Source organism: Poecilia formosa, unplaced genomic scaffold (assembly GCF_000485575.1).
Source record: "Poecilia formosa unplaced genomic scaffold, Poecilia_formosa-5.1.2 Scaffold136, whole genome shotgun sequence".
Lineage (NCBI taxonomy): Eukaryota > Metazoa > Chordata > Actinopteri > Cyprinodontiformes > Poeciliidae > Poecilia > Poecilia formosa.
This window is the reverse complement of record NW_006800075.1, coordinates 1,206,451-1,217,652: the sequence shown is the minus strand read 5'-3', so window position 1 is coordinate 1,217,652 and position 11,202 is coordinate 1,206,451. Positions and strand designations below refer to the sequence as shown.

General features: G+C 40.0%; 1 protein-coding gene across 10 annotated transcripts in view; it reads right to left on the bottom strand.

The window, feature by feature from the left end:
• Positions 1-6,778, bottom strand: part of LOC103145144 (calcium/calmodulin-dependent protein kinase type II subunit gamma-like) — a 64,695-nt gene extending 57,917 nt beyond the window's left edge. For all 10 annotated transcript variants that reach the window (XM_016676595.1, XM_016676596.1, XM_016676597.1 and 7 more), the window contains exon 1: positions 6,614-6,778. In XM_016676595.1, coding sequence (XP_016532081.1) covers positions 6,614-6,678 — 65 coding nt within the window. In that variant the 5' untranslated portion in view covers positions 6,679-6,778. The remainder of the gene's footprint in view (positions 1-6,613) is intronic.
• Between the last annotated feature and the right edge of the window lie 4,424 nt (positions 6,779-11,202).

The following is an 11,202-nucleotide window of genomic DNA, read 5'->3' as shown; positions in this document are numbered from 1 at the left end:
TATATAAATAAAATGCATTAACATAATGATCGCAGAGACAAAAGCAGAGTCAGGTCCAGGGGAGAATCAGGGGAGAAAGCGGATCCACTTTGGACGATGTGTAGGTGTGTACACTGGCTGCACTATTGGTGCCATTGATTTATCTCAATTACAGGGGGCAGAGTGGAAATGGCAGCTGCAAATTAAGGACAGTATATCTTTATAGGAGCAATGTCCTCCTCCTCTGGCTGCTGTTGCTGATGATTTAGGTAAAAGAAAAGGGGAGACACCTTACACTAGCAGCCTGATTTGCTTTTTATTGTTTGAAAGTCTGTCAGCATATAGATTTTGTGACCTGAAAAGAGTTTTGGCTACTCGAAATCCAACTTTTTGCATCAGTTATCATCATCTCCTCCCAAGTTGTCTGGAGATGCACCAATCAACCAACCAGAAATCATTATAGGCCGATTTTTTTCTTTGACTGGCTCATGACTGGCCGGTGAAATACTGAAAATACTAAACAAAAAACAAAAATCTGAATCAGCCCAAGTCGGAACCTGCTTTTCAAACCTCAAAGTAAGCCAGAAATTGGCTTAAGAATATGCAAATTTATTAAAGAAACTGAAAAGGAAATATCTTCCGTTTAGAATTAGGCTTAAATTCTTTAAAACAAGATTGTAAAAAGAAAAACTGGAGTCCAACGATTGCCATATCAGCCTTCAGTAATATGAATGATACTTTGTAGTTTCAAGACGTAGTGGCCGAGTAGCACTGCAATGTCAGAGGCAACTGGCAAAAAGTAGGTGCCATTCACTGGTATACACACGGAGTCAGGTCCCTTAATAGGATATTGACGAAAGACCCGAGAACTTACCGTTTCTGAAATGATTCCATTTTGTTAATTATTTTGTTTGCATTTCAGACCAACTGATCACTGAATTAGTGGCTCTTCAAAATGTACTAGTATTGTTAACTACTGACAAAGTTTCACTTTGTCCTAAAATGCAGCAACTTTACACTGGAAAGTACGTATGCCTTGGTTAGTGAGAATCACTTCCTTTTATCAGCAAACTTCTTAATAAATAGGGATTGCATCATAAATAATTATCAATGGAAAAAAAGAGGATCGTCTTAGAAACTGTGATTTAGCCTCACATGAATAGCTAAAATCAGCAAACACTTGAGACGTCATAATTTCGACAATCTTCCTTGTTACCTCTCAAGAAAGTTTAGCCAATCAGCACCGAGGAAAATAAATAGTACTTCTGGATTGGCTGCTTTGCAAACGCCAACCAACAGCATCTTAACATTGCATATTACAAACTGTGAAAAAATGTTAAGTCTGTATCAACTTATAAATAAAAACCTGATGCTCCTGTTGTCCCTTTGTTTCCTTTTTCTTAATGGTTTGTCTTTTTGTAACTGGGTAAAAATATAAACGGTGTCCAAAATATATCCAATGGCAAGGCTTCCCCCAGAAAACTGGCAAAGCCCGGTGGTTGGGCGCTCGGCAGTCATTCATCCAGTGGCCCATCGCATTTTTGAGTTAAAAATGTGTTCAAAGTTGACAAGAAATTTGAAAATATCACTTAATAATTTTGTGTTATTTTGAAAATTGGAGGATTAATACCTGAACACCAACTATAAGCTCTTGAAAAAAATGTAAACGTTAAAAAAAAAACTTGAATAAATAAGCAATGCTAAGCCTGGTGGCCTGGTGGCCTTATAATGGGGGAAATCCTGAATGGCAACACATTTGATGCTTTAAAATTTCTGTTATATTTGTGGTGACCAGATGAGGCATTACTGGAAAGCTCTTTCCAGACATAGCAGGCATGTAGAGCTTGCCTCGCTTAGTGAACAATGGCTGCACTGCAAGTATCCAGGCAGGCTGAAATATACAAGTCATCACCATCTTAATGTGAGTTACTGAAGGAAAAGAACCAATAATTATCAATTCTCTCTAAATAATTGTGATTAATGTATCACTAAGGATTGTTATCTCTCTTGTCTAAGGAAGCCTAGTGAAAAACACCAATCTATTATCAAATTTCTCAATAGTTGTCAAAAAATAAGACAGCATTCCATAATTATAGATAATTCTGGTCAATAAGACTTATTTTATTAGCAATAAAATGCTTACCATGCCCTTATCCCCAAGACCAGACAGATTTGACAAAGTTAGTAATCACTCAGCTATCTTGGGAAGTTAAGCTTTTCATCATTCACAATTTTCCACAGTTAAAACCCGATTACTGAATGTACCACAATATCTTTAATTCTTTGCCCAACACCGTGTCCTTTCGCTCTCATCTTGGACAACTTCATCCACAGGCTAGTTTCACAACAAGGCTCCATGATTTGGCCACAAACGTAACATAAAGAGTCTGACAGCGCAGAACCAGCAAATACCAGCAGTTAGTTTTTAATGGAGCACAGTTTACACCACGTCCCATTTTGCAATTCCTCGCCAACTCTGCTTTCTGACGGCCTCGTTCTGAGGCTCACCGACGTAAAAACTGTGAGTTGGACAGTGTTTAAATAACAAGTGGGCATCTACCGAGGTGAAAATTGCACCAAATAAATAACTCAGTGGCTTCTTGTTACACGTTAAAATTTATTCATGGCTAAAATGACCAGCACCAATGAGCAATGTCAATTTACATCACTGGCTTTATTTAATCACAGTTTTATTAGTTTTAGCATCAGACACTGCAAGCACACATTAAGTGTGAACGTAGAGGAAAGTGAACGGCCCTCTAATAGGCCAGATGCATTACTGAGATGCAGAATTTGCATATGTACAACTTAAAATACAACATGCCATCAAATATCGCAGCTTAAGTTGTTTTTGCAATTCAACATACTTTACAGCTCTAATCTCAACATTCCCTGTCATTTTCTTGCTGAAGAGAAACTTGTCTCATGGCAATGCTTCAAGTTTGCCAAAGTCTACGTTTCAGACAGAAAGCAGTTCTTGACAGTCTGCTCGCAAACTGCTCATCAGGATGGACAACACCAAACACAAAGCCATTAAAGAAACCTCCAACACTTTTAAAAATAACCGCATCAGACAATATACAAACGATTTCTAAGAAGTATGAAATGATAAGTAGGCATTTCATTTTCTTGTAGTCTATGAGAGCCAAGCTAAAGGAATATTAATCAGGGGTTTGTTTGATGAGAACGGACTGCATTTGATGATCTCTAGTTAAAAATCTACTACATTTGATCTGGTTGAATCTGGACTGGATAATTTTATACTGGTTTACAAACACAGATTTGTGAAACCTTTATTCTACTTGACAATAATGCAAACTGGAATAAACAAGTCAAATCTGGAGTAAATTATGCAATTTTTTCAAAGTTGGGGAGCTTTTCTTTGTGAAAACAACATTTTTCTTAAGAATTTTAGTTGTTTATAAAATACCTAAAATCTCACTTCGTGAACCCACAATCTTACATTTCAATGTACATTAGAATATTAAAACACACCAGGTTTATTACTTCTGTTTCTCTTGTATTCAAAAATTAAATACGACGAGTCCATTTTAGGTCTGTAGAAAATTTAGTTACAAAAGGCAAGTTGCTCACTGTTCTGTAATCATTTCATTGTCATTTTGCTGCTAGCTGTACTTTTGCCTCAAAAGCTACTCATTAAATCGTTATTATGCAGTTTCGAGAATTTCTAAGATGCCTTATTTATCTATTTAAAATTAAATTACTTTTTACAAAACATTACGGGTTTATTTAAGTTGTAGTCTGACAAAACCTTGCTTGAATAATCTGAAATCAACCGAATTCGTGTTTCAAAAAGAAAAACTTACTTTATACATGAGCACATGGTTAGTAGAAGTGTGCCGATCGATCGGCCACCGAACATAATCAGCCGATTTCCGTGAAAATGTATGTGATTGTGATCGCCGATCACCGACTCTTGCTGCCGATCACTAAAACCGATCACCTGAATCTCATTTCGCAGCTTATCTCCTCTTTCCTTCATACTGCGCAATCGCAAATCCTAATGTTGTGTAGAACTACAACACTCTGAGAGTGAATGGGGAAAAACATCTCGGGGGTGAAGCACGTCAAAATGCATCAACACATCGAATCTAATATTTAAAAAAACAAACAGTTGACGGAGTTTGGCTACATCGAGGCTCACTGCAGGTAAAAAAGACGTTTGTTGGGATCACTCTGCCGGTACAGCAGTGCACAACTACCAACACTCGCCCGGATCAGCATGACGGCCAGAAAGCTAAACAAATAAACCAAAAAATAATTTAAGTCTTTGAGCTGGCGGTGTAAGATCCTGGGTTCTGCTCTCGCGTCTGGGCCGTCGCTACGCGCTACTGGTAGTAGACAGGGGTTTCTGCTCCACCCGGCAGTGAACTCTCACACCGAACGTCTGCTTAAAGTTGCAGCATGCAACTTAAACAAAAACGAAATATTTATTTTACATAAAACATTCGCTATGTCCTAACCCGAGACAGATAATCTCTTGGGGAAAGTATCGATCTCCTCTGTTTCCTCCCTGTGTTCTGCAGAATTACTCCACCAATCAGAACCAGCATTAACCAGCTGGCCAATCAGAACCAGTACAGAACAATTAGCCATGCTCTCAGGAAGTTTTGATTTAGTAACTCAGGATTGTTTATTTTGATGCAACCTGCATTTAACATTAAATGAATGTTTCTCCTTTTTCCTGACATTATTTATTTGTGATGTTTATTTGACTCATGTATAATTTATGGTACTGAGAACCTTGATGTTAAATATCATTTTACTAATTGCAGGTTTTTCAGTTGTCGACTGAATAGCTGCTGTTTTGTGTCTGCAAGTATTTTGCATGTTTTATGTCTAAATTAGGTGAATTTATTGCCAGATAATTTTTCCACTTTGCCAGATCACATGGTATCATTTATACATAACACGGAAAATTAACTGCCAATCCGGGTGACTGGCAGTGATCGGAGCATTTCTAATGCTCCGATCACTGCTTAGACTAAGTAATTAACACATTTCCTGTTTTTTTTTTTAACCATTTCATATCAGTAGTTCAAGATTTAGCGGTAAGGTTTACTTTTAAAAAAAAAAATAACCTGAATATTTTGTTTCAAGACAAAATGTTCCTCTGTTGATATTTTAATGAGGAAAATCTGATTTTTGAACAAGAAGTGTAAGGCTGCAAATAAATTACCAGTCATTTAACCACTTAGCTACTAATAAAAATTGAAAATTGTTCATCAAAAAAAGAACAATGTAAATTAAGGGACCTAAATCACTGCAGAATTTCAGCATTTAAAAAAAAATTAACCAACATAGATAATCTTAGGATCAAGTGAAAAGCTTAATGCTCTTTCAGATTATATAGTTTTGACATGCAACACTTTGAAAACTTTGCCAATTTGGATCACTTTAGATTAATGTAATTGATTGCATCAACCGTAATTATAATCAGTCTGATGTACTTTTTATAAAGTGATGTGTTTTAGTTTAGCCAAGAGTCGCAAATCTTTCTGTACATTTTATTTTAGAAAATGTTACTCTAAAGATCAAATAATACCTTGAAAAACATGAAATTGCCAAGAATAAAAATACAAATTGTCAACAGGTTAATCATTAAAAAAACATAGCTGCATACATACAGTAGCTGCATACAAGTAATCACTCCTGTCAAATTTAATGCATCTTGTGTTTTGATTTTAAAAATAGTGACAAACAGTAGTAAAGCCCCCTTAAGGGTGAGGTCTGCAGGACAAAGTCCGATTAAACACTTACCAGTGGTAATAAATTTCCCAATTGGTGAAGTATTTGGGTCACATAATTCTGTGTAACAGTCATCACAATACCGAGAAAACACACCCCTGCCTCCTACCCTGTAAAGGGCCACAACAGCGGAGAAGCAGCTGTATGACAGATCCATAAGGAGAAAGCTTTTATTGACAACTGATGGTCAGTCGGTGTCGGTCGGTGTCAGACTGACATTATTTCACTGCAAGCACAACCCCGCGAATCCAGCAACGAATAACTTCCTGATCTAAAAATTCAGGGGTACGTAGCCAAACTCAACGTGGTTACAGAAATTATTCTATGGGGGGGAAACTATCAACAGTGGCCGGCCTAGTTAGCCGCAGGTACACCGAGCCCGCACAGAGCTGTCAGACTGAGCCGTGGGCCGGTTAAATGTCAGAGGGCTGCGACTCCGGAGTCTCCCGGGGCCCCGCTGGCGGCTCCAGCAGACCAGAAAAGACCGGCTGGCGAACGCGGAAGGGCGAACAGCTGTCACTGCACCATCCTCAGTGTGATTATCTCGTCTTTACAGGAGAAACAGTAGCGGGCTAACTCGGCTAGTTTATCAATATCAGCCATTGTAGCACGTCCGTTACTGCGGGAGATGCTAGTTCAGTTAGCCGACAGCAAACGGCTGTTTTAGCAGACGACAGTAAGCACCCCGGCTCTAAAACACACAAACAAATCACCAAAACTCGCCCAATGCGCATTTTGTGCCGGATATCACATTCTAAGCTGGCTAAACAAAAATAATGTTCAAGCGAGGCTGCTGCTGCTGGTGGTGCTGCTGCTGCTGCGGGGGTGGGGGACAAAACGACAAGCCAAACACGATGCTGCTTACTTCCCGAGCTCCTCGTACAGCTGGTACTCGTCGGTGAACCGGGTGGAAGTAGCGGTGGTCGCCATGGTTGGAGCCGTGAGAGAGAAAGAGGGGTGGGGAGCCCTAGCCTTGGGCGGAGGGGGGGGGATTCGACGGCGGCTGGCTCTCGTACGGGGGAGGGGGGTCCGAGAGAAGGGTAGCCTAGCCTCCGATACTGGAGCACCTTTCTGACAGGCAAGCAAGACTGAAAAGAGAGGAGAGAGGCGAGCAGATACGGAAAGGGAGGGGCCCGGGGAGGAGGAGTGATGATGATGGTGTGTGTGTATGTGTGTGTGTGTCGTAAAAAACAAAAAAAAAACAAAAAACGGGGGAGAAATCCTCGCGAGACTAGGCACGTGCAGCATGAGACCAGTGCCTCCAGTTCTAATGAAGTCATTGAAAATGTGGGCAGCTGCGAAATATTTGCTTCACTTCAGTCATTTAGAAGAAAAAATAAAGACGAGAGATTCATAATAAATTCCTCGATGGGAAAACGGAAAGGGGAAAGGGTCCAGACGACTGGCTGTTTGGAGATCCAGTTCTGCTCATGCATGCTCCAGATAAACCAAAGAAGATCCCAACAGCATTTTACTGCACTGGCTGGGATACACCCAACCCCTGGGAGAGACAGCTCACTGCAGCAGACACATACTTACAGACAGGTTATGAAACAAGCACGGTTCAGGGCAACAAACAGAGCAGACCATGCTTTACCTCATGATTGTTTTCACAACTCATAACGAAATTAAGCTTTATGCATTTTCTCCCAACATATTCACATTATTAGGAGCGCTGTTCGCACAAATAGAGCTGATCACATTCAATCCATCCTAGCTGTGGCTAACGTTACTTAATGAAGTTCAAACTGTTCATCAAAATAGTAAAGAAAGAAAGGCAAATTAAGGTAATTTGTATGGGACTGGTTGGAAGAGGAAAGCAGCAATTGTGTAGACAAACAGTCTTTGTTGATGTCAGAGATCAGAGGACAATATGCAGGCTGCTTTCAGATGACAGAAAGACCACAGTGGTCCTAGCAGCCACTTCTTCCAACCAAGACATGCAAAATACCACCTTGGAAAACACAACTGAAGAAACTCTGAAGCAGTTCAGTCATGGCAGCTTATTCCTGTCAGTGGAAAACATGAAACGGGTAAAAAAAAATTAAAAATTATATGGACAATAACAGATTGGAAAAACGTTCTCTGATCTAAATGAGTCTTGATTTTAGCTGCAAAGACAAAATGCTAGAATTTGGACTAAAATAGAAATGTTCAGAGTTGGCCAGACTGGGGACGTTCCAGGTGTGACCAACAACTGATCAACACCAGAACCACTTCAGAGCACATCTGTATTTTTGAAATGATTCACAAAAGACAGAAACTAATTTTCTTGAAGGCCTTGCTATATTAAATATATATACTAGTTACCTCCCCGTGGGAACAACCAATCACTAGGCAGGGGTGGGTCTGCACCTGCAGAAATCTGCCATTAGCTTCTTGGTGTTCTGTTGATCAGGAGGTGTTTCCACTGGCACCAGTCCACAAAGTCCAGAGTCCAATATCTGTACTCTGAGTCGTCCTCACCTTGTTTTCATGTTTCAATTTCAGTTGCACTAAACCCAATCCTATGGGTTTAATGCCTTCAGAACCCATCCAAGCACTGAATATATGCTTAGAACATAAATTCTGTGGATGTGCCACATTGTTCTCCATCAAGTTATTACCTTTGCATCTAGAGAGGAACGATCTAGAATCAATGCACAGCTTCAGTGGTCAGGTCTGAAATCTGGCTGTTGTGATGGACTCAGCCCTGAACCTTCAGAGCCACATAAAGACAGCTACAAAGTCAGCCTTCTGTCACCTGGACAACATTTCCAGGATTAATAAGATATAGAGAAACTCATCCATGCATTTATCTTTAGCTGCACTGTTTACTGCAACAGCGTCTTCACAGATCTGTCTAAAAAGTCGATCCTCTAGCTGCAGCTGCTGGTGTTCTGACTAAAACCAGGAATATAGAGCACGTCATCCCAATTATAAATTATATTATTTGACATAAGCAGCCATCTTGGAAGGTTAGAATATCTTCGGGTCCATTTAGTACTTTATCAGGTCTGAAAAACTGTTTGAAAATTGAATCCTTATCTGTTCTTACATGCTCAAAAAATTCTAAAAGACCCCAGCAGCATTTCATTGCACTTGTTGGGACACACTTGACCCCCGGGGCACAGCTCTCTGCAGCAAACACATACCTATAGACAGGTTATGAAACAAACATGATTCAGTGCAAAGAGTTCAGAAGACCGCTGTTATCCTAACCAACACACACACAAAGAACCACAAACAAGGCAGATATGATTTCTGGTCTTTGGATGACTAATACTTTGGTAACTTTCTGTCTGCACTCATTTTGTTTCAGTTGATTTTATCGTTTTCACTTTCCAAAACTTAGTTCTTCTACTGTCTGTCCATATTAGTCCTTGTATGTCACATTTAGTTTTAGTTTGATTTTAATTTGTCATTGCAGTCAGTGTCTCTTGGTGGTTATTTTGTCTCAGATTTCTGCAGCTCATGCAGAGTTGTGAGATTTTGCATTACCTTGTTTTTCCTTGAGCATCTTTTTCGTCTTTATCTTTTCCAGATAGAGACACAACTAAGCTAAGAGTTTTAGCCTTAACTCTATGTTGTATTGGTTTTTATTTCCTTCTTATCTTCCTAACCAGTCACAGCAAAATGACACCCATCCTGGACCATGTTGTACTGGAGGTTTCTTCCAGTTCAAGAGGAGTACTTCCACTCCACTGTCGCCACATGCTTGCTCAAGAAGATAAATTAGTATTTTCGCCAAATGACATTTAATAATCATCTGAATATTATCACAATTTGAATTAAATTAAACTGTATGTTTTTGAATCTGACTGTATGATTGAATTGAGCTGGACTCTAACAGGAGTCATTTCAAATAAATTTGGATTGAAAATGATTCTGTATAACTGTATATGACCTGATGATGTTACAAGGAAATTGCGTGGAAAAGAAAAAAATATCGACGCAACATTTCAAGACATCAGCCAGGATGTTAAAACTTGAGAGTTTTATTCCAAATAGGTACGACTTCAAATTTGTTAAGTTCTATACACAACTGCTGTTTCTGAGCCATGCTTACATCTAACCGGAATTTAAAATTCATATTTCATAAAAAATGTTGGCTTACTGAAAAGAATAGTCACCTTCAGCTCGACTGCATTGTTGAGTCTGGTGTTGCTCATCTTCCAGTGTCTAGACCAGCATTTTTTCCTTCCACTCAACATTCTATGCACTCTGAATAGCCAACATCTTTGTGATCGTCTGTCAGACCATGCATAGCATTCTGTATTAAAAATTCATTTATCTTAAATAAGCTAAATTTCTAAGGAACTACATTTTGGATTTTCATTTTTACAATATCTCAGCTCGCGTTTTGAACTGAATTACTGAAATAAATTTACTTTTTGATGATATTTTACTTTATTCAAATCCACCTGGCTAAGCTGTGACGCAAAAGAACAACCCCACGCAGTTTACGTCTCTATTGAATAAAGACTAAAGGTTTCCCTGATTTTACCTCGTAACTGAGAGCGTGCGCTTATAGGTAAATAAGAGGGACAGGAAGGGGCAGTGGGAACATTGCGACCGCTATATCAAGTTTCCACTGACAGGCGTGTACCTATGTTTTTTTCCACAGAGTGAGGGCTGTTAGCTTGGCGGCGCTAAAAGATGGTGTCACACAGATCCAGAGTGCCTCACTAAATGTTTAATGTGGCATGAGTGGGAGGCCATCAGAGGACAGGCGGGTGGGGCTGCAGGCAGCAATAGAGCTGGAGAGTTACAGTTAGAGGCTCAGAGTGTGTGTGTGTGTGTGTGTGTGTGTGTGTGTGTGTGTGTGTGTGTGTGTGTGTGTGTGTGGCTGCCTGCTCAGCACTCCAGCCCAGAGGTGGGACAGCAAACAGCTCTGACAGCGAGAGAGAGAGAGAAAGAGAAAAAAGGAGCATAATAGTGATTTCACTTGAAAATCTTTCTGCGTGGTTGTCAGCGTGGGAACATAAAACAGTGAAAAGTTCAGATATTGCGAGGCAGTATTTGCTGAATCTGTGATGAGGAGCAGCGAAAGGAGGCCAGCATGTGTGTGTGTGTGCATGTGTGAGAGAGAGACCGTGTGTGTGTGTGTTTGTCGGTGTGCAAGACAAATGAGCACTGCAACGCAGGCTACACTGGCCCTTTCCTGCCCTCCTTTTCCTACGTGCTAACCCTGCTGCTTCTCCTCCTCTTCCTCCACAGCCTCCACAGGACTTATATAATTGTGAACTCCTCAGCCTTTGTTATCTCACACCGACCACACACCACTACGCCTTGCCCAGTTCAGAAGAAACACAAGAGCAGAGGAGGAAACGAGGAGTGAGAAGGATTTAATTTAAGAGAAATTATGTGATTTTTTTTTCAGCAAGCGTTAGGCTTATTCTCTGCATCGCGTTGCTGCAACCAGACCATGATGGTGGCACAAATGCACAGACATGGTTGCAAATTGTAAGCTTT